At 49.3% G+C, this 22065-nt stretch overlaps 1 protein-coding gene and 1 non-coding gene across 3 annotated transcripts; one reads left to right on the forward strand and one right to left on the reverse strand.

The window, feature by feature from the left end:
• The first annotated feature begins 5493 nt into the window (after positions 1-5493).
• Zscan10 (zinc finger and SCAN domain containing 10) lies at positions 5494-15462 on the forward strand. 2 transcript variants are annotated; one of them, NM_001106981.1, is made up of 6 exons: positions 5494-5662; positions 10517-10971; positions 11886-12147; positions 12344-12408; positions 12557-12614; positions 13720-15458. In NM_001106981.1, the coding sequence occupies exons 2-6, from the start codon at positions 10576-10578 to the stop codon at positions 15273-15275; spliced, it is 2337 nt and encodes a 778-aa protein (NP_001100451.1). In that variant the 5' UTR covers positions 5494-5662; positions 10517-10575; the 3' UTR covers positions 15276-15458. The 2 variants fall into 2 exon arrangements, with proteins under 2 accessions (NP_001100451.1, XP_063124980.1); XM_063268910.1 differs by lacking the exon at positions 5494-5662 and having other exon boundaries at positions 10449-10971; positions 13720-15462.
• LOC120095421 (small nucleolar RNA SNORA2/SNORA34 family) lies at positions 9548-9683 on the reverse strand. The gene has a single exon (XR_005490893.1). It is a non-coding gene; the product is annotated as a small nucleolar RNA SNORA2/SNORA34 family (small nucleolar RNA).
• Positions 15463-22065: the final 6603 nt, after the last annotated feature.

Below are 22065 nucleotides of genomic sequence, written 5' to 3' on the forward strand. Positions count from 1 at the left end.
TGAAAAGGCAAGACTCCTCTGCACCTGCACAACACCGCAGTCCCAGACTCCTGCCTATGCCTAGATCCTAGATCGGTCAGCTTTGGCACCGGTAGTCACAGCCTCAGCCAGGGCTGTTTGACACAGTTTGTACCAGACTTTTTTTTGCCACCATTTGGTCTTTCCTTGTCCTGATCAAGCGCCATGAGGACAGGTAGGTCCTTTTAGACAGCAACATTAAATACTTCTCTTCGTGATGGTTGACAGTCGTGAAAGCTATAAAATTGAAATCTCCAAACCTCTCTACCCCAGCTCCCAGAACACTGCCTACCCAATGCTAAAGATGGTAGCCTTCAGTGCAGGCACGAAGGGACGTCATTAGAACTAAACTCAAAAGTCACTCGGGCTCGAGGGCTGTCCTTTAGGGTTGGTAAGTCAGTGTCTTTTTTTTTTTTTTTTTTTTCAGAGCTGGGGACCGAACCCAGGGCCTTGCGCTTGCTAGGCAAGCGCTCTACCACTGAGCCAAATCCCCAACCCCAAAGACTTTCTTTTTTTTTTTTTTTTTGGTTCTTTTTTTCCGGAGCTGGGGACCGAACCCAGGGCCTTGCGCTTCCTAGGCAAGCACTCTACCACTGAGCTAAATCCCCAACCCCAGTCAGTGTCTTTTTAAGAAACCAAGACACCATCATCATCCTGAAATACTCCTTGCTGCTGTCACCTCATGCCATGTGATACCTAGAATGTTCCCCAGTATTGGCTTGACTTTCAAGCCCAGCCATAACTCAGTCAGACACTGCAGCAGATGGAGGAGGAGGCACATGGGCTGACGGATCCGCTCAGTTAGCAGGGTGCCCGGGCACACACTGTGAGCTCCCTTTCAGCTGGAGTCTTTCACTTGCTGGAAGTCTGGATTCAATCCATTTTCCAGACTGTGACTCCCTTCTCCCTTCTCTACATGTCAGGAAATCTATTTTTCAAATGAAATGAGCGTGTGTGTGCATGTGTCTTTATTCTTTCCTTGGAATGGAAAACATACGGACACTACTTTTTTACTGGTGTTTTGTTTACTTGTTGGACACTAGGCCTTGCTATGTACCCCAGACTGGCCTCAAATTCACTATATACTCAGAGTTGGTCTTAGCTTTATAGGGAGACTGATGAAAGGGACTCATCTCTCTCTGGAGCATTAGACTGGTGTGAAGCACTGTTAAAAATCACTAATAGCGCTTGGTGTCATGGTCCATGTCTTTAACTCAGGAAACAGAGGCAGGCAGATCTCCGTGAGTCAAGGCCAGCCTGGTCTATATAGGGAGTTCTAGGACAGCCAGAATTTGAGGTATTGTGAAACCCTGCCTCAAAAAGTTAATAACCACTATCAGTGATAATGATAAGTTCCTCTAGGTCTTATAACTTATTGAACACCTGCCAGTGCTCCTGCAATGTTCATTTTCCTATAATCAAGCAAATACACCAGGGACGAGGTGTGATTTGACTCGCTAAATGACAGCTGTTGAGCCCCACTCCCTTGCTGCTCTGAGCAAGAGGACAACCCATCAAACAGCCATCCAGACTATCCTTACGACAGCCCCAGAGGACTAAAACCTTCCCTAGCGTGAACACTGGAGCTGGTGGTGTCTGGGCCCTGAAGGCACAGGCTGATCCCCACCATTCTGAAGTCTGCACGAGAGGTTTTCTCAGCACAACCCTGAGTATTTGGAACAATCAATCACAGCCACTAAGTCTTGCGTTTTCAACCAAGCACAACTTTGGATCCTAGCACAAATGGTGACTTGGGCCAATTACAGCCTGGCCTCTTAGCACTTATCACAGCCATCCTTGTTAGGCCGAAGAAGGAAGGGCTTCTCCTCTGGTCTGACTGGAAATGGTTTGTAGGTCATCTCATCCTCTAACTTCGGTTCTGGGAAGACTGTTGCGTCTGAGGCTGGTTTAAACTACACAGTGATTGTGAGTTTCCTAACTGACTGGGCTATAGAGAACTAACTCAACAAATAAATAAAAATTAGTCCGTGGTAGTGTTGCCCTACTCACTTAACACAGACAATCTAACCAGAGCACTTTCTCAACCAAGACTCCTCTTCCCAGATGACTCTAGCATGTGTCAAGGAGACACATGTATGGTAGTGCGTGCTGGTAGGATTTCCTGAAGGAAATAGAGGCAGGAGGATCATAAGTTCGAGGCCAACCTGGGTTACACATTGGGCTCGAAAGATGGCTCAGCTGTTAAAGGCACTGGCTGCTCTTCCAGAGGTCCTGAGTTCAATTCCCGGAAACCACGTGGTGGCTCACGACCATATGTAATGTGATCTTCTGGCATGCAGGTGTCGGTGCAGATAGAGCACGCATGTACGTAAAATAAATCTTTAAAAGGGAAGAAACTAACCAGAACCTACGATTAACCTGACGGTTCTTTTTTCTCAAAATCATCCACATCAATAAAAATAATTAGGGGAGACTTAGTAGAAGACTTAGACAATATGGTGCTCACATAACAACATGAAGACCTGAGTTCACACTTTCAGCACCAATGTTAAAAGTCTAATGTGGGGTTGGGGATTTAGCTCAGTGGTAGAGCGCTTCCCTAGCAAGCGCAAGGCCCTGGGTTCGGTCCCCAGCTCCGAAAAAAAGAGAAAAGAAAGTCTAATGTGGCAATAAATACCAGTACGCCCTACACTTGGGAAGCAGATCGAAAGTGTATCCCTAGAGCCAACCAGTCTAGACTGCCATCCAGCTCCAGGCTCAGTGAGAGACCACGAATTCAAAACAAAACAAAACAAAAAAAAAAAAAAAAGAGAGAGAGAGAGAGAGAGAGAGAGAGAGAGAGAGAATGCTCTCCTTGATGGCACATGGCTTTAACTGAGGCACCTAGGAGTCAGAGGCAGGCAGATCTTTGAGTTTGAAGCCTAGTTTACAGAGCAAGCTCAAGACCAGATAAGGCTACACCACCTTATCTGGGGGTGGGGGTGGGGATTAAAAAAAAAAAAAAAAAAGGAGAGTGCCAAGCATAGTAGTGTGTGCCTTTAACTCCAGCACTTGGAAGGAAGGCAGAGGCAGGGCTATATCTCTTTGTGGGTTCAAGACCAGCCTGGTCTACACAGTGACCGTCAGAGCTTATAGTAAAAAACAAGAGTAACCAAAGAAGTCAGTGGGCTGAACACAAGTGTGAATACATGTGTACCTGTATACATATGAGTTTAGCATACACACACACACACACACACACACACACACACACACACACAAATTTGTAAGGAACAGTCACTGGAAGAGGGTCCTTAGGAAACGTTGTCTATTTTCTAGTAACTGAACACGGTGGACGGTATACCCACCGCGTCCCACCCACGCCATGTTCCCTGACTGCCCGCCAGTTTGCCATGCCCTAAGCATGAGGAGAGAGAGGTTTTTCTGACCCAGCAGTTCTCTTTTCCCTCCCACCCCTGTGGACCTTGGTTCCGGCTGGGCCACCAGTCAAGAGCCCTCTGCTGGGTGCATAGTAGCTTCTGCTTCTTCAGGGTGGGCAGCTGCCTCCGCTAGCGTTCAAGAGGCAGGATAGGCCCAAGGCTCCGGATAGTGTGTAAGAGTGAACACGTGTGACCTCAGACCACGCAGAGAAGCAGGAGTTGGGGAGCCTGTTTACACACGCTTTAAACTAGTCAGCCTTCCTCCTTGCTCTCAGAACCTTTGCTGCGTCTCCCCCACCTCCTCCCGACAAGCCACCGCAACCACAGGCAGGCAGGACACTACCCTCTATGCTCAGCTGCTGGGAGAAAGCGCCCCACCCCTCCGCCCTGCTCGCCGCGCCTCCAGAGAAGGTCACCTCAATTCCAGAATGCCCGGCTCCTGCCATCCGGCCCGCCTCTCTTGGGGTGGGGCTTCTAGAATGGAGTCAAAGTTGCAGGATTGTGGGAGCTGAGATGCTCTGCCATTGAAACACTGGAGACCTTATGAGGGCGATACTTAAGTCATGCAGTCGCCCAACCTTTTCCCGTGTCCTGCGTGCCAGGAGCTAGGCTCTGTGCCGAGGACGTAGGGCACAGTAAGAAAACTGGTGCCTACTGGGTGATCCGGTGAGATCCACCCCACACAGTTAAAAATAAGCTGGATGCTGACCCGAGCAGTGAATCTTGGGAGCATCCAGAGCAAGGCTGGGCCTAGTCAGGACAGAATGAGACATCAGGGCTGTGCGGGCGACCAGCGCCGAGTTTCCTTGACCCCGCGTGTGATGGAGCGCACTCTAGGGCGCGGCGGGCACTCCAGATAGCGCCGATTCCCAGAAGGAATCCTACTCAGTGTTTGGGAACTTGTAATAAGAAAGCCCAGCAATGCAAAGGGGGAGGGTTTGACTTTGAAGTGGGCTCCAAAGCTTTTGTGGAGGTCACTTCGTGGGGCGGGGCGGGGCGGAGGGCGGTGTTAGTAGGACAAAGCCACTAGCACGAATGGGGGTTGGGGGAAACTTTAGAAAGCTATGTGGACTGACCAGCACTTTCTTTTGTATCACATCTTACTCCCCCACCCCACCCCGTGTGTGTTGGGGATTTATTTATTTAACTTTATTTATTTCTTTATTTATACTACATGTATTTATTTATTTAGAGGTTGGGAGGGGATCACATGTGGACGTCGTGGGGACAACTTGCGGGAGTCACTGGCCCAGCTGTTTGTTGTTTGTTTTGAAGCAGGATTTCATGTAGCTCAGTCTGACCTCAAACTTCATTTTAGCTGAGGGAAGCCTCCATTTCCCAGATGCGGCTATTACAAGTGTGCACAATCACGCCCAATTTCCGACGTGTGCTTCCTGCCTGCCAGGCGAGCACAATACCAACTGAGATGTACCCCTTTGGTTTTTGGGTTTTGGGGACAAGTTCACTGTGTAGACCAAGCCCATCTGGACTTCATGGTACTCTTACAGCCTCAGCCACCCAAATGGTAGGATTACAGGTATAAACACCACACCTGGCTTCTGTTCCCTGCCCTCTTCTTTTCTGAGACAAGATCTCACTACTTAACTATAACCTGTAACTCACTCCGTAGACCAGGCTGGTCTTGAACTCACAGGGATCCACCTGCCTCTGCCTCCTGAGTGCTGGGATTAAAGGTGTTCACCAGTCTGACTGGCTTGTCTTATTTTCTTACAACGGCTGTCTCTTCTGTTCCCTAGAGTGTAACCCCACACTCCAAATACACCCGGGACAGCCTGGTTCCTCATTTCAGCCCTATGTCCTTAGAGCCTGCTGTTTGATACATATGTAGCTAAATATTGGTTGTATGAGTGAGAAGGTAAGCAAAAGGCCTACACGTACAGCAAGCACTAAAAACAGAAGCTCTTGCCCCCAAAAGGGCGGAAGTCTGTCCCCGTGTAGATGAGGAGCTCTGGTTTAGAGTAATTTAACTCTTACCTGGGCTTGGCAAAGTTTGAATCTGGAGTCATCACTTTTGCCACGATTTTTCCGGCTCCTCCCTCTTCCCCGCCCCACCCAAACTGGGAGGTGAAGGGTTAATTCCTGGAAGCCCCTTTATCCCCTTACCTGAAAGGGATGGGACAGGCTGGGAACTTCCTGTTCCATTTCCCTGGAGTCCTTCCACCGGCTGGCCTAGGCCGTCTCTTGTCCTGGATCCTTCCAAGGATCCCTCAACATCTCGGCCTCAGGATTCGGTACCCGGAGTGGTGAGTTCGTGGGCTGGTTTGTAGGCTTCCCGAATTGTGGAGAGTGAAGGGTGTTTGGGAACCTACTGGTGGGTTGACGGTTAACAAAGTCTTGGTTATAATGATCGGGTAACTGTGTGCTGGAGATTCCAAGGCCACACAGCATGATGCATTTGTGGCCTTGGGGACCTGAGGGAGGGGTCCCAGAAGTGGGGAAGCCATGCGTTCCCAGCACCAGAAGGGGAGGGAGCATGGTCAAAAAAAAAAGAAAGAAAGAAAAGAAAAGAAAAGAACCCAAGTCAGCAAAGTTGAGCAATTTAGACTGCTTGCATGGCGCAGGGAGAGGGGTTATTTCTTGCTGGGGACCACTCTGGCCTCTGAGCTCCCTAGTGTGGGTGGGTTTTATAGCAGAACCTGTATAAATTTAGACCGGCCAGATTTCCTTTAGAGCTTTCTCGCCCCGCACCCAGGGAACCCCCTACAGAGATGCATATTGATCGGCCTTTTGTCCTGGAGCCCTGGGGGAGGGACTGACTTTCTAAGGCCAACTTGTCCGAATTCCACCTCCTGGAAACCCAGTGGCTAGGCCTCACCTAGAAATTCCGGATGCTTTGTGTAGGTAGGCGTGTCTTTGACCTGAATCTGGAATTCTCTGCTTCTTCTCTACACTGTCACACTCCAAGCTAATGCCGGCAAAATCTCACAGGGCAGGGTGGAAGTAATGGGTTCGGAACCCCATTTTCACATTAGCAAGCATCACCAAAGCACCAGGTGGAGCTGTGAGTATGTCACTCTTGGTCTCTCCGAACTTGTTAGATTAAATGGTTGATCTAGCAAGCGAGCCCAGGCAGGATGAAGTAAGCATCAGACGGCTGAGTGGGTTGATAAACTCTTGGTACTCACTAGCGTCTACTGCAGAGTGGCCTGCCAGAGTGATTTCACTCTCTAGTTGTCTTTATTTCTGTATATTTTATATGTATGTATGTCTATGGAGGGTTTGGTCTGCATGTGCATCTGCACCGCCGAAGAGGGAGTTGGAGCCCATAAACGGTTGGGAGTCGACTGGTGGGTGCTGGTACTTAGGACCTCTGGAAATCTCATGAGCCCCGGAAAAGCACCTGTGCTCTGAACCTGGAGGGCCTCCATATTTTTTTCATGTGCTTCTTTAAACAGCGGAATGAAATGCCATTTCTGTGTGTGGGGTCGAGCTTAGGGCTTGGTGTGCTGGCTGAACTAATGTCCTATTCCTAAGATACTTCTCCAACCCCTCTGTGTTCTTATTTTGAGAAGGGTTCTTACCTCACTGAAGATGCAGTCCGGGCAAGCCTGAGACTTTCAATCCCGCCTCACCCATCCGGTGACTGGCTTGATAGCCCCTCTCCCTTTTGCCTTTTTCTTTCTAATGTGTTTGTTACTTTCTGAGACAGAGTCACAGATTCCAAACTCTCCTCGAATCCCCAACAGAGACGAGAATGACCTTGAACTCCATTGATCTGCCTGTCTCTACCTCCCAAGTTCTAGGATTTAGAGGGTTTGTGTCATGACCCCTGGCATGTGTGTGCTGAGGACCAATCCTGAGGCTTAGAGCATGCTTGGTGGGCTAGCACTCTATCAAGAGAGCTACATCTCAAGCCCCAGCCCCTAGTTTTTGGATGTTTATTATAGATTTTTTTCTGCCCTGAACTGTGCTTTGATTCTTAGGACTTCAAGGTGGCAATATTATTGTTGTTAATACTATTTATTATTATTATTATTATTATTATTATTATTATTGCTGCTGCTGCTGCTGTTTCCTTGCACATGTTCCATCATTAAAGTAAGTCACTTCAAATGCCAGGCAAAAACTTATTGACCTTGACACAATGCCTCTTGCTCAAGCCAAGAGAAGAGATTTCAATGAGCAGTGACTGGGGTACGTTAGCCAGTAGGTGATGTGTTTCAGGGTTCCTGAACTGCAAGAGGTCGTGGCAATAGGAAAGAAAAGCACCTACAAAGTGAAAGAGCCCATACTGGACAGGCTGTGAGCAGGAGGGAGAGGATCAGGCAGGAGGAAACATGACCGGAGGCAGGACTTAGGCCTGGGTCAACATTTCACACCACATCCCTCTTCCTTCCGAAGGCCAGCTTAAAATCTGTATTTCCTTTGTTCTGTAACACTTCCACCCGGTCCGCTCTCCTGCGAAGGGAATTTAGAGACCTCTCCATCATGGACACTATCTATCCAGAATTCGGGGCAGAGACACTTTGCCTAGCCCAGGTAGCTTTGATAACATGTTACAATCAATAACGACAAGAACAATGACCACAAGCTCTCCCTGTGTGCTGCTTCTCTGAGCCGCAGTTACTGGGGAGGAAAGTTCTGCCTGAGGCTCTGGTCCCATCCCCCTATCAGGACTCCCACTGTTAGTGAGAAGGCAGGGGAGGGGGAGGTCGGCTTGGGAGACACAGCCAAAGTGTCTAAGGAACTTAAACTGGTTGACGTGTGGCCCAGTGGAATATTTGCCTAACACTCCTGAGGCTCTTGAGTTTTGGGCTCCATGCCCCCTGCCTTGAAAGAGGAGTTAAACCTTCTGATCAGTACTGTAAGACTGAATTGAGCAGGACTGAATTTGATTTGAGTAGCATCCTTAGGAAGTAGCCCTCTGAGCTGGAGGAAAAGGTTGGAGGAGGGGCTCGTGCCTGTAGGACTAGTGCCCTCTGGTGGACAGTCGTAAAACTTTCCAAGGCGAGCTGGAGGGATGGCGGAGAAAGTGAGTTGTAATCACACTTGGAGATGAGGAACAGCTGAATGCAATGCTAGGCGGTGGGACTCTGGTTACTGTTTACCTCAGCTCTGGTAGGTTGTCCTCAAACTATTTTTTTCTTTTTTTCTTTTTTTTTTTTTTTTTTTTGGAGCTGGGGACCGAACCCAGGGCCTTGTGCTTGCAAGGCAAGCGCTCTAACACTGAGCTAAATCCCCAGTCCCAAACTATTTTTTTTTCAAATGTAAAAAGGAAGGGTGGATGATAAATCTGCTTTAGAACAGTGCTCCCCTTGAGGCTTGATTGATTGTGAAGAACCTAGATCCCTTCCTGATGTCCAAGATAAAACTTGTTGAATTGCTTCTCCAAGCTACTGGCCTAAAAAGATTGAAATGAAAAACAGGTTTGTTTTTTTAAGGATTTGTCTATTTTTATTCTGTACAGACAACTGTTTTGCCTACATGCTTGTATGTACACTGTGTGCTTACCTGGGATCCCTGGAGGCCAGAGGAGAGCACTAGATCACCAGGAACTGGAGTTACAGATAGATGGAAGCCACCAAATGCTTACCGAGACAGGACCTGGGCCCTTTACACTGGCAGCCAGCAACCCCACAGACCCTCCTGTCTCTGCCTCGTGTGGGAACATGTCTTGCTTGTTACGTGGAGCCTGAGATCTGAGCTCTGGGCCCCATGCTTTCGTGGCAATCGCTCTCGATCGCAAACTATCTCCATTCCCACCTTCACCAATTCCACTCCCACCTCATTTTGAGACAACCCCTAGCCCAGGTTAGCCTAAAACTTCGTATGTAGCTGCTGAGAATGACTTCGAACTTCTGCTCTTCTTGCCTCCAGCTCCTGGTTATAGGCCTGTCTCACCATGCCGAGTTTTGCAGTGCTGGCTGGGGACTGAACCCAGAAGTTTGTACTGCTAGGCTAGCACTCTACCACCTGAATTCCGGGCCCAGCCCTCAGCCCTACCTGAGTTTTCTACCCTTGTGTGATGCCGTGAGTGATTGACCTTGACGGTGGGGAAAGGACTCCTCGGAAAGCCACATTCAAATTTTTTTTTTTAAGTTATTAGTTTATTCCCAGTACTTTCCCCAGTACTCTGCTGTTCCTAAGAGTCAGTCATAACTGAAGCTGTCAAACCAGACACAACAAGGGGTTGTTTCTTCCAGATGGAAAAGTCACTCTCTATTGAAGTCCAGAAGAGCCAACAAACCACAGGAAGACAGTTCTCTAGGCGTCTGCTTGAAACCAACAGCTACAGTACGACCGCTGGTCTTCAGTGAGAGCCATTCAAATTTTTTTTTTTTAGATTGACTTATTTACTTTATGTATTTCTTCAGATGCACCAGAAGAGGGCACCAAATCCCATTACAGATGGTTGTGAACCACCCGTAGTGGCTGGGAATTGAACTCAGGACCTCTGGACGAGCAGTCAGTGCTCTTAACTGCTGAGTCAACTCTCCAATATTACTGCACTCAATTTTTAATTTTTTTTTCTTTTCTTTTTTTCGAAGCTGGGGACCGAACCCAGGACGCTTGCCTAGCAAGCGCTCTACCACTGAGCTAAATCCCCAACCCCTTATTTTTTTTATTTTTTAGATTCATTTGTTGTATGGAAGTATTTTGTCTGCACATATGCCTGTGCATTACATATGTACAAGTGCCCTTGGGGCCAGACCTCCTCGGAACTGGAATTCTGAAAGGGAATTGTCACAGATGACTGAATTGAACCCAAGTCCTCTGGAAGAGCAGTCAGTGCTCTTCACCCCTACGCCATCTTTCCAGCCCCAAAATCTTTTATTTAAGACAGGCTCTCTCTATTTAGTCCTGGCTATCCTGGAACTCTTATGTAGACCATGGTGAGCCACCATGCCTGGAACTAAATAGGGGTTAGCTTCCCTCAGTATACCGTGCTTTTGTGTGTGTGTGCGCGCACGTGTGTGTGTGTGCGTGCGTACGTGTGTGTGTGTGTGTGTGTGTGTGTGTGTGTGTGTGTGTGTGTGTGTGTGTGTGTGTGTAAGGCTGGCCATGAACTCCTAGTCCTCTAGTCTCCACATCCTGAGTGCTGGGAAAACAGGCGCCTGGCTCCGGTAGCGAATTTTAACAGATCTTCGGCTTCACAGGTGTAGGAGGAGCTGAAGAAGGGGGTTTAAGAGCGGCCCAAGTGTGGGAATTGTGAAAGATGATGGCGGAAGCAGTCCCAGATGCCCCGGAACAAGAGCATTCCGGAGCCGTGAAGCTAGAGGAGGATGAGGTTGGCGAGGAGGATCCCAGGCCGGCAGAGTCCAGGCCTAGGCCTGAGGTGGCCCACCAGCTTTTCAGATGTTTCCAGTATCAGGAAGATATGGGGCCACGGGCATCTCTGGGTCGGCTCCGGGAACTCTGCAACCACTGGCTGAGACCGGCTCTGCATACCAAGAAGCAGATCCTGGAGCTGCTGGTTCTGGAGCAGTTCCTTAGCGTCCTGCCCCCGCATGTGCTGAGCCGACTGCATGGCCAACCGCTCCGGAATGGAGAGGAGATGGTACAGCTGTTGGAGGGCGTGACACCCAGAGACACCAGCCACACGGGGCCACTGGTGAGATGGGGACTGGTCTGGATCTGTAGGGGTTGGGGTGAGTGGACAGAAACTGATAACCTCCTGAAGAAACCTGCGAATTCCACTGGCCTCCGTCTGTGACGAGAATCCTAGCGTTCATGCTGTCCGTCACTACAAAGGCAGTGAGCAGATCGCGGAGTCGATTCTTCAAGTGGCCCTTTATGCACAGCCAGTGTTTAGAAGATCAACACCTTAAACAAACCAGGAAGCCCGCCTTTCCTCGGTAGGCAGCCAGAAGGGGGAGGGGCTCCAGTCAAGAGAACCATTCAGACTGCCATCCCTGCGGTCACATTTCAGGGTGTGTTTTTGGTTGGTTGGTTGGTTTGTTTGTTTTGAGACAGGGTCTCTCTGTGTAGTCCTAGCTGTCCAGTATCTCTGTCAATGTAGTCCATTCTGGCTTTGAACACACAATGACCCACTTGCCTCTGCCTTGCAAGTGCTGGGAGTAAAGTCACTCCCCACCACATCCAGTCTCTGGTCCCATTTCTAGTGCTTGTCATGCCGGGGTCTCTTGTATCACCCCTATGCTCTTTTCTTGTTCCGTTGATGTCTGGGTCCGAGCTCTTCTTCAACACTGTGCCGCTGCTGCTGTCACCAGCCTTGTACTCCAGAGGCATCTAGGTCAGCACAGGGGTTAACTTAGAACAGTTAACTCTGTGCCTTAAGCTGATAGCATTTATATGTAGGTTCCTTTCAACAGTATGAAGTACCAGTATGTTCTTACAATGTAGACTATAAAAATGCCCCTTCTGTTCTCCTGTCCCTTGTCACATCCACTAACTTGTACTTACCTCTAACTATGTAACACTCCCTGTCTCTCTGTACTATCCTGGGAGACTTGGTAGACTATGACATGAGTCCTGCCTGCCTCCTAAGACTGATGTTTTCAACAGGATTTTAGCTTCAGTGCTGGCAAGAATGCCCCTGTAGACGTCTCAGAGGAACAAAGTAGCCCTTCCCAGGTTCCCAGCCACAGCCCCCAGACGGAGTTGCCCTCAGAAGAGAGTCCAGCCCTGCATCCATTGAATGAGTTATCTCCATCTCAGCCAGTGCCCACGAAGCCTGCCGAATCTGAGGAGTGGAAACTTGCCCCAAGTTCAAATTGGCCAATGAGCCCAGAGCCCCAGGAGATACTCCAGGACCCACAAGAAAGCAGTGAGGAGCTGGTGTTCCAGGAAACAGACTGGATATTTGGGGAGGTGGGGAGGGGGGTAGAAGCCAGGGATGAATGTGCGGCTAGATAGTGCTAGGGTAACTTCATGGTTTTGTGGGGGGTGGGTAGCCATTTCTTTAAAGCCCTACATAGCTGGCAATACTGCCTTCTAACATCATTGTCTCCCAACACTGTCAGACCCCATGCAGGGCCCCTCAGGGCTCGAGGAGGATTCCAGAGACCAAGAGCTGGCAGCTGTGTTGGTAAGTTGAGCTGATCTCAGGCTCTAGAATATTCTCTAGCATCTGGCTTTTACCAGTCCATGATTCCTTCTGTTTAATCCTAGTGTGCTTCTGTTTCTCTCAGGCCCCAGAGTCCACACTTTACTCACAGTCTTGATTTTTATTGCAGGAATCCCTCACCTTTGAGGATACCTCAGAGAAGAGAGCTTGGCCTGCAAACCCTCTTGGTAAGCTTGTCATGACCACTGAAGGCTCTTTGCTTACAGTTCCAGATACCATGTGGCATTGTAATCTTTTGCTGGGTGGACGCTGACAGTCTTCTGTTGTTTTGCTCATTTATTTGTCTAGTGGCGCCCGTAACCAAATCTAGGAAATCTTCCTTTCACCCTTTCTGACAACCTTTTTTTTTTTCTTTTTTAATTATTTATTTATTATATATAAGCACACTGTAGCTGTCCTCAGACACACCAGAAGAGGGCATCAGATCCCATTACAGATGGTTGTAAGCCACCATGTGGTTGCTGGGATTTGAACTCACGACCTCTGGAAGAGCAGTCAGTGCTCTTAACCACTGAGCCATCTCTCCAGCCCACCTTTGTGCCTTTCTTCCCCAGTTACTTTTAGACATGATCATTAAGTAGCCCAGGCCAATCTTCAACTCAAGATCCCCCTGCTTCTGCCACCCGAGTGCTGGGACTAGAGAGGCCTGCGCTGCTACGACCAGCTATGTCTCCTGACCTCTGTGGGCACTGCATGCATACGGTGCACATATATGCATACATGCAAAATACATGTACATGTTAAAAAATAAAGAAGTGATCAAGGGATAACTGCTAGTGGTTATGAAATAGCTGTGGCTGTTGCATGACACGGAATATATTTAATGGACCTAAACTCTACACTTTAAAAGGAGGTGGTGCAGTGTGATGTAATCTTAGCATTTGGGAGGCTGAGGTGGTGGGGTTCCTAGTTGCAGGCAATATGGAGATGCTGTCTGAAAAATAGCGGGAAATGGAGGAGTAGAGAATGAGTAGGCATTCTCAGGCTCTGCCCGTCTCCAGCTTTACAGAATTCTGGATTCCTTTCTGGACCCATTAGTTTCTGGTGCCTAGTAGCTCTTTCAGAAAGGCCCGATGCTGCTGCTGCCGCCACTGCTTCCCCCCTCCCCCCCCCCCCCCCCGCTTTGTTGTTTTGGGTTTCTATGAAGCCCTGGCTGTTCTGGAACTGTCTGTGTGAACCAGACTAGCAGCAAACTCATAAATCGACCCCCCTCTGCTGGGATTAAAGTGTCACGTCACCTTTCCGAGCCCTCTCCGTTTGCTTCTTCTCCAGGAGTTGGAAGCAGAATGCCGGGCAGCGAGGAACTCAAAGTTGAAGAACGGAAACCTGCCGCCATCGGAGCAGAGTCCCAGACAGACAAACCTGGAGGTGCAGGAGAGCCTCTTACGCAGACTCTTGGGAAGGAAACAAGCAGCCCTGATTCGGGAGGTACCCCTGCTGACAGCGGTGAAGTTGTGGAGGTTAGGGGAACTGCGGATGCCCCAAAGCCTCAGGCGGAGGTGCAGTTCATATGTACAGCTTGTGGAGTGAACTTCTCACAGATGTCCCATCTACAGGCCCACCAGCTACAATCTCACCCCAGCTCTCAACCTCACCCAAGCTCTCGATCCTTCCGGTGTCTGTGGTGCGGGAAGACTTTTGGACGCAGCTCCATCCTCAAGCTGCACATGCGCACGCACACAGACGAGCGACCCCACGCCTGCCATCTCTGCAGCCACCGCTTCCGCCAGAGCTCACACCTGAGGAAGCACTTGCTAACGCATTTCTCTGAGCCTACCTTCCGGTGCGCTGAGTGTAACCAGGGCTTCCGGCGTCGCTCCAGCCTCATGCAGCACCTGATGGCACATGCCCAGGAACAAATTCCCACGCCAAACCCAGAAGGCAAGACAAAAGTGCCAGCGGTGGCAGCTGTCCTCTGTTCCCACTGCGGGCAGACCTTCCAGAGGCGCTCTAGCTTAAAGCGTCACCTGCGTATTCATGCCAAGGACAAGGACCATCATCAGTCCTCTGAAGACCCTGGCAACCTTAGCTCTCACCAGGAGAGTGAATCCTATGTGTGCAGTGACTGTGGCAAGGTCTTCCGACAAAGCGAGCACCTGATAACCCACAGGCGAGTCCATACCCGTGAACGGCCCTTCTCCTGCCAGGTCTGTGGCCGCTGCTTCACCCAAAATTCTCAGCTGATCAACCACCAGCAGGTGCACACAGGTGAGAAGCCCCACGCCTGTCCTCAGTGCAGCAAACGCTTTGTGAGACGGGCTGGCCTTGCTCGACATCTGTTGACCCACGGTGGCCTCCGGCCTTACCACTGTGCCCAGTGTGGCAAAAGCTTCTGCCAAATGCGAGACCTGACCCGCCACCTACGCTGCCACACAGGGGAGAAGCCCTGCCGATGCAACGAATGCGGAGAGGGGTTCAGCCAGAATGCCCACCTGGCACGCCACCGACGCATCCACACGGGGGAGAAGCCCCACGCCTGTGACACCTGTGGTCACCGTTTCCGCAACAGCTCCAACTTGGCCCGCCACCGCCGCAGTCACACTGGGGAACGGCCCTACAGCTGTCCAACCTGCGGCCGTAGTTTCCGACGCAATGCGCACCTGCAGCGCCACCTGGTCACACACACAGGGTCAAAGCAAGAAACGGAAGACCCCCAGGAGTGCCCTGAGTGTGGCAAGAGCTTCAATCGCAGCTCCAACTTGCTGCGCCACCTGCTGCTTCACACAGGCGCAAGGCCTTACTCCTGTGTGCTGTGCGGCCGCGGCTTCAGCCGCAATTCGCACCTGCTGCGCCACCTCCGAACCCACGCCCGGGAGACGCTGTACTAGCTCCACCCGTGTTCCGGCAGCCTGTCCCATATCGCCTCCCTACATGAATAAGATTCCCTATGGTGTCCCCCTTCACACATACCTTCTCCCGGTTCCTCCACGTTTGGCCTCCCCACTGTTTACCTCTTCCCCTGACTCCAGAAATTTGTTTTTAGAGTTTTTAAGTAAAGCTGTCTTCTCAAAGTGATCCTTCTGATTTTTTTTTCTTTCTCTCCTTGGGGACAGGGTATAGTGTATCTTGGGGTACCCTTGAACTTCTGGTCTTCCTGCCTCTACCTTCTGCGTGTTTGGATTAGAGATATATGCCACTGTGTATTGGTTTATGCAGTCCTGGGCTTCAAACCTAGGACCTTCAAGGCAAATAGTCAACCTACTGAACTCCTTCCCCGTATTCTGAGGATGCAACCCAGGCGCTGGAGCACTGAGCTATCCTCTCTTGTTTAAGGCCAGCGAAGTGCCATCAGTCACCACATTCCCCTCTGTGAGCGGTTCTATCTCCCTCATGACTGCAGAAGATCCTCTAGCAGGATGAAAGGGCAAGGGTGACCAACAGTGACAACCAGCTGTGGCAGAAGTCCAGCACCAGGCTTTCCTGGGATTCTTCCTAAAATCAGTGTTAGCCAACACAACATGTCAGGCTTCCTGTAGCTCTAGGCACTTGTTAATGTAGAATCCAAGGTTAAGTTGAGGTACACTGGGAAACTTGGTGTAGAGTCGTGATTTTTCCCAAACCGAGCATGCCAGCAATTGAACAAAATCTGCTAGCACGGCAAATGTCTGTTGAGACCAGCTAACCATCCTATACACCAAAAGCACAAAAATGGAGTGCTGTAACACTGGAAGGTGGGCTAAGGCTAAGAGGTTGAAGGAAGAGCCTTTCTGTTGACAATCTCCCCAGCACTGCTGGGACTTGTGGGCGTGTGTTGTAGTAAACAGTCCTTTAGGATTGATGAGGTCAGCAAGACAACAATGAGGACTCTTTCTTCTGCCAAACTGGACTCAAGAGGGATGATTGATCAAATAAATAAATAAAAATGCAGTCAGCTCCTGTCTTCTGAAAGGATCAGAAGAAAGCTGAGAACTGACTCAGAAGTGCCTGCCCTCACTGATGGCTCCAAGTAGCCAACCCTCTCCTACACTTCCAGAACATTCAAGAGTCCCCTTCCCAGAGGCTGTGCACAGCCCAGGGCAAACAGGAAAAAATACCTCTGCTATGATGTCCCTTCCTGTGCTCCAGTCCTGTTCCCCTCCTTTTTCTACTCTGGGGGTTCTAGAACCCCAGGACACATCGGTGTCCTTATCCCACACTGGACGCCATTCACCACTCTCGATGGGAACTGAGGTGTGTGTTATTAGCTAAGGTAGAAGGGAGAGTTTACCTCCAAAATAGCGGCAGCAGCTGCCTCACTCAGGTCTTGATCCTGGACCCCATGTAGTTCCAGACAAGGAGAAGCCTCAGACCTGGAGATCTGACCTCTGCCCGCATCCTGAACCTAGTGGGTGTCTGTTGCATGATTTTTCTGATACCTTAGTTACTTTTCTTTCTTTTTTTTTTCTTTTTATCATTAACAATAACTTGTATTCTCTAGCAGGTCATTTTTCTACTGCTTCAGTATTTTCCTCTCAGAAAACACAAGTTTTGGAACTGTATCACTTAGCCCTTTCTCTTCTTGTCGCCTCCCAGTTCAAAATGCTTGCATCTCTTAATGGCCAACATCCTCTTAGATCTGCATTTGGGCCCAACACACTCAAGCTTGAGCACAATATTCTTTGTGGTTTTGGCCTTGGCCTTCTTTGGAAAAATTGGCTTTGGGGGTTGGGGATTTAGCTCAGTGGTAGAGCGCTTGCCTAGGAAGTGCAAGGCCCTGGGTTAGGTCCCCAGCTCCGAAAAAAAGAACCAAAAAAGAAAAAAGAAAAGAAAAATTGGCTTTGTTTGCCCACTGTAGCCGCTCTGCTTCCGGTTGTAACGCCGCTTTCCTTGGGCATACGGGGAATCCTTGCCCTTCTTATACTGGGTCACTTTGTGAGGCTGGTGCTTGCCACATTTTTTTTTTTTTCCGGAGCTGGGGACCGAACCCAGGGCCTTGTGTTTGCTAGGCAAGCGCTCTACCACTGAGCTAAATCCCCAACCCTGCTTGCCACATTTCTTACAGAAAGTCCTTTGGGTTTTAGGTACATTGACCATCTTTGCAGCAGAAGTGTCTAGAGATGGGCGGCAGCGATCCCCACCTCAACCACACACGCCGAACAGGAAATGGTCTTTTTTTTTTCTTTTTAAAGATTTATTTTATGTATGTAAGTATGCTGTCACTGACACGCCAGAAAGGGCATCAGATCCCATTACAGATGGTTGTGAGCCAACATGTGGTTGCTGGGATTTGAACTCAGGTCCTCTAGAAGAGCAACCAGTGCTCCTAACCACTAAGCCATCTCTCCAGCCCCCGGGAAAGGGTCTTAGTTACTTTTCTACTTTTCTGATAAAACAGCATGACCAAAGCAACTTACAGAAGACAGAGTTTACTTGGACTTACCATTCCAGAGACTTAGAATCCATGAAGGAGGAGGCGACTGGAGCTCCAGCTAAGATCCCACCCCAACCCACAAGAGGCAGAGTGCAGTGGGAGCAGGTGCCTTTCGAAACCTCACAGCCTGCCCATCCCCAATGTATGCCCTCCAGTAAAGCTATTCCTGCCAATACTTCCCTAACAACTGCACCAACTGAGGACCAAGAATTCAACCCCAGAAGCTGGTAAGGACCATTCTCTTTCAACGCTTGGGAAGACATAAAAGAGCTGTATAGTCTTCACCCCAAGTAACATTGATACAAAAGCACAGCTAGGACCTCAGTGGGAATGGGGAATAGTTTATTCTGGAGCCAAACATGAATTACTCTGGCCTGGGAGCTCAGGTTCTATTTCCAATTTCGAGTGTGGTAACATTTTCATGATGTTTTTATAGTAACAGAACAGAGAAAGTCATGAATCAAGATACTTTAGAAACACATTGGCGACCAGGGAGAGTGGTGCATACCTTTAACCCCAGCAGTTAGTGGGTATCATCCTCTCAAAGTTCAAGGACAGCCTGGGTTCAAGGACAGCAGCTAGAGCTCCACAGGGAAACCTTGTCTCCAAAATAACAAAAGGAAGAGGAGGAGGAGGAGGAGGAGGAGGAGGAGGAGGAGGAGGAGGAGGAGGAGGAGGAGGAGGAGGAAGAGGAGGAGGAGGAGGAAGATGAGGAAGTGGAGAAGAGGAGGTGGTGGGGGAGGAGGAAGAAGAGGAAGAGGGGGGTTGGGGATTTAACTCAGTGGTAGAGCGCTTGCCTAGGCCGTGGGTTCGGTCCCCAGCTCTGGGAAAGAAGAAGAAGAAGAAGAAGAAGAAGAAGAAGAAGAAGAAGAAGAAGAAGAAGAAGAAGAAGAAGAAGAAGAAGAGGAGGAGGAGGAGGAGGAGGAGGAGGAGGAGGAGGAGGAGGAGGAGGAGGAGGAGGAGGAGGAGGAGGAGGAGGAGGAGGAGGAAGAAGAAGAAGAAGAAAAAGGCGGCTCTAATTCCAATGAAGTAATGACAGTGCTAGCCAGCAGGCCAACAGCCAAAGCTTCAGTCTTCTATGTCCTTATATAGACTTCCAGCAGAAGGTGTGGCCCAGGTTAAAGGTTTGTCCTAGCACCTCAAGATCTGGATCAAAGATGTGTGTCTGGACTAGAAGTGAGGTCACCCACTTCAAATCAAACAAAAAAATCTCTCACAGGTGTGCCCTCCATTTCTGGACTGTAGTTTCTTTCAGATGTAGCCACGTTGACAACCAAGAATAGGTGTCTCAACCCCTGTGTAGAGGATGTACCCAACACTCCTGAGTTTTCCACACTGTAGACCCTTACTTGTGATTAGATCTCCTTTTCTCTGGTTGTGAGCACAGGGAGCAGAGGGAGCCCTGAGTGACTGGAATCCTGGGTGTATTGTGTTCACAGCCACGACAAAGACCAAAACCTCAAAGCAGTTTCCACACTGGCAGAGCTTGAAGTTGGCAAAGCTCACTTTCGTCCTGCCCAAGCATGTTTACAGATGATTGGTCGGTGTGCATAGAAATCCAGCAACTGGGCCTTCCTCCTCCACCCGGACATTTGCTGCCATTCACTGCCTCAGACTGCCTTCCTACAGAGATCTCATACTGAGATTAGACAAGCCCTCCCGCTGTGGTGTATGTAATAAACATTCTGAGGTTTCAGGCTGTGGCCATACTATGTGCCATTCCATCAGATCATGTGCACCCCACCTGACCCCAGGTTGTCTGTGCATGTTCTGTCTATGTGTCTGTCCTTAATTCCCTCACCATCACAGCTTTCCAGACCTAAGCAGTGTGGGTTGTGGAAAGTGAAGAGTGGTTGATGAGGTCACTTTACAAAGTCTAGGCTTGTTTGAAGCTCCCTCTGTCCACCAAGCCGGCCTCAGATACAGAGTGCTATAGGAATCAGTCTCCTGATTCCTAGGATTTGGGGCAGGAGCCACCACCACACCTGGCTTACTGGTATGGTTTGAAAATAACAGTAACCACTTGAATACGACTTTGTGTGTGTGTGTGTGTGTGTGTGTGTGTGTGTGTGTGTGTGTGTGTGTGTGTAATGGACTAAATAAAGTAATAAGGGTTGGGAAAGTTAACATGCAGCTCTCAAACCATCTAAATGTTTCAGGATGCTCATCTTTCCTCTGGTCTTCCCCTCTCTCTGCTTCTTCCTCCAACCCTGCCCCCCCCTTCCTCCTCCTTCAACAGCCCTGCTTCTACCAACCCTGGTTCAGCTTCAGCAAGGCAGAGTGGTTGAGGTCTGCCCAGTTCCTGCTACCTTGTGTTCAGTACTCTCAAGAAGTGAAAGGCTGGGGTTGGGGATTTAGCTCAGTGGTAGAGCGCTTGCCTAGGAAGCGCAAGGCCCTGGGTTTGGTCCCCAGCTCCGAAAAAAAGAACCAAAAAAAAAAAAAAAAAAAGAAAAAAGAAAAAGAAGAAGTGAAAGGCTTTCTCTAGACACTCTATTCTCACATTTAGTCACCGTCTTCTCCTACCTGAAGAGGAATCTGACAAATGGCCGCCTAGCTTCCTGGTGTGCTAAAATCAGGCTGAGTGTGCACTGGTGAAAGACTGTCATGGAGGCTACAGGGGTAACCAAATGCTTTTGGATTGCGTCTGAGATCTGCTCCACTGAGAGATTTCATACCTAATTTTGCAAAGCCCTAAAGTCCTAGAGTGCTAAAGGCTAAAACCAATTGTTTGTGGGGAGACCAGAGAAATGGATTAGCAGTTAAGAATATGTCCTGCTCTCAGAGGTTCAGGCAGCTCACGACCACCTGTAACTGCAGATCCAGGGTACCCCATGCTTCTGACCCCCCCAGGCATTGGCACTTAGAGACCCACACACATGCACATAATATAAGAGATAATAGAATAAATCTGATTTTAAAAGCCCATGGCCATAGGCCAGAGGAGAAAAGATAATATCGTTAACTAGTTTTTTTAAATTAATTTTTTTTCTTTTTTCTTTCTTTTTTCTTTTTTTCGGGGCTGGGGACTGAACCCAGGGCCTTGCGCTCGCTAGGCAAGCGCTCTACTGCTGAGCTAAATCCCCAACCCCAATTAATTTATTTTAGATGAATACACCGTAGCTGCCTTCAGACACACCAGAAGAGGGCATCAGATCCCATTACAGATGGTTGTGAGCCACATGTGGTTGCTGGGATTTGAACTCAGGACCTCTGGAAGAGCAGACGGTGCTCTTAAGCACTGAGCCACCTTTCCACCCCTTGTTAAATGAACATGTTAAACTGTCCTCTAACTATTTACGATCATACTCAGAGGCCTGCGCTGCTCTCAGTCATTCCAAGAAGTTTCTCTATATAATGGGCAGCAGTTAATGCTGAGACTCAAACCTGGTCAGTGTGGTAAGAAGCGGTGCGCATCCCTAAATGGAACATCTACATCAAATGCCTCCACCCCAGACTAAGGCTCAGGGCACACTGAGGAAGAGAGACAGAAAGGAGGGAGGAGCAGGAGGATGGGAAAGAGAGCTGTGAAAAACTGGCTTCTGTACACAGCCACCATGCGGATGATCTCACCGCTCACTGCAGCTCTGCCCATCCACAAACGCACAAGGTCTAGTCAGTGAGGGCAGAGGCACTTGACTGTTATTCTGAGAGCTTTAACAGATACGGGAGTGTCCTGAATCTCATGCTGTCCCCCTACCTCCTCGAGCTCCATTGCCAGGCCGCCCCTCTGCCTGCCTGCACCAGGCCTGCAGCACCAGGAACATCCAGGTTAGATCTCTTTCCTTCCCCATTCCCCTGCCCATTAAGTGCCCCTGGGCATGTCCGGTTGCCTAGCAGGCAGTACTAACTGGACTTGAGGTATTATAAAATAAAAATTAATCAATCCATTAATTAAAAGGAGAGGACTTGGGGCTGGAGAGATTGCTCAGCGTTTAAGAACACTGACTGCTCTTCCAGAGGTCCTGAGTTCAATTCCCAGCAACCACATGGTGGCTCACAACCATCTGTAATGGGATCTGATGCCCTCTTCTGGTGTGTCTGAAGAGCGTTACAGTGTACTCACATACATAAATAAATCTTTTTTTTTTTTTTTGTTCTTTTTTTCGGAGCTGGGGACCGAACCCAGGGCCTTGCGCTTCCTAGGCAAGCGCTCTACCACTGAGCTAAATCCCCAACCCCTAAATAAATCTTTAAAACACAACAACATAAAACTTTAGGGCTAAAGAGATGGCTTAGTGGTTAAGAGCACTGACTGCTCTTCCAGAGGT

This window comes from Rattus norvegicus, chromosome 10 (genome assembly GCF_036323735.1).
Source record: "Rattus norvegicus strain BN/NHsdMcwi chromosome 10, GRCr8, whole genome shotgun sequence".
Taxonomy (NCBI): domain Eukaryota; kingdom Metazoa; phylum Chordata; class Mammalia; order Rodentia; family Muridae; genus Rattus; species Rattus norvegicus.

What these genes read in the sequence shown, in the direction of transcription:
- Zscan10 (NM_001106981.1), top strand. Translation starts at nt 10,576, where the DNA reads ATGATGGCGGAAGCAGTCCCAGATGCCCCGGAACAAGAGCATTCCGGA. An exon ending in CCAGCCACACGGGGCCACTG is followed by an intron (nt 10,972 to 11,885) that starts GTGAGATGGGGA and finishes TGTTTTCAACAG; the next exon opens with GATTTTAGCTTCAGTGCTGG. An exon ending in CCAGGACCCACAAGAAAGCA is followed by an intron (nt 12,148 to 12,343) that starts GTGAGGAGCTGG and finishes CAACACTGTCAG; the next exon opens with ACCCCATGCAGGGCCCCTCA.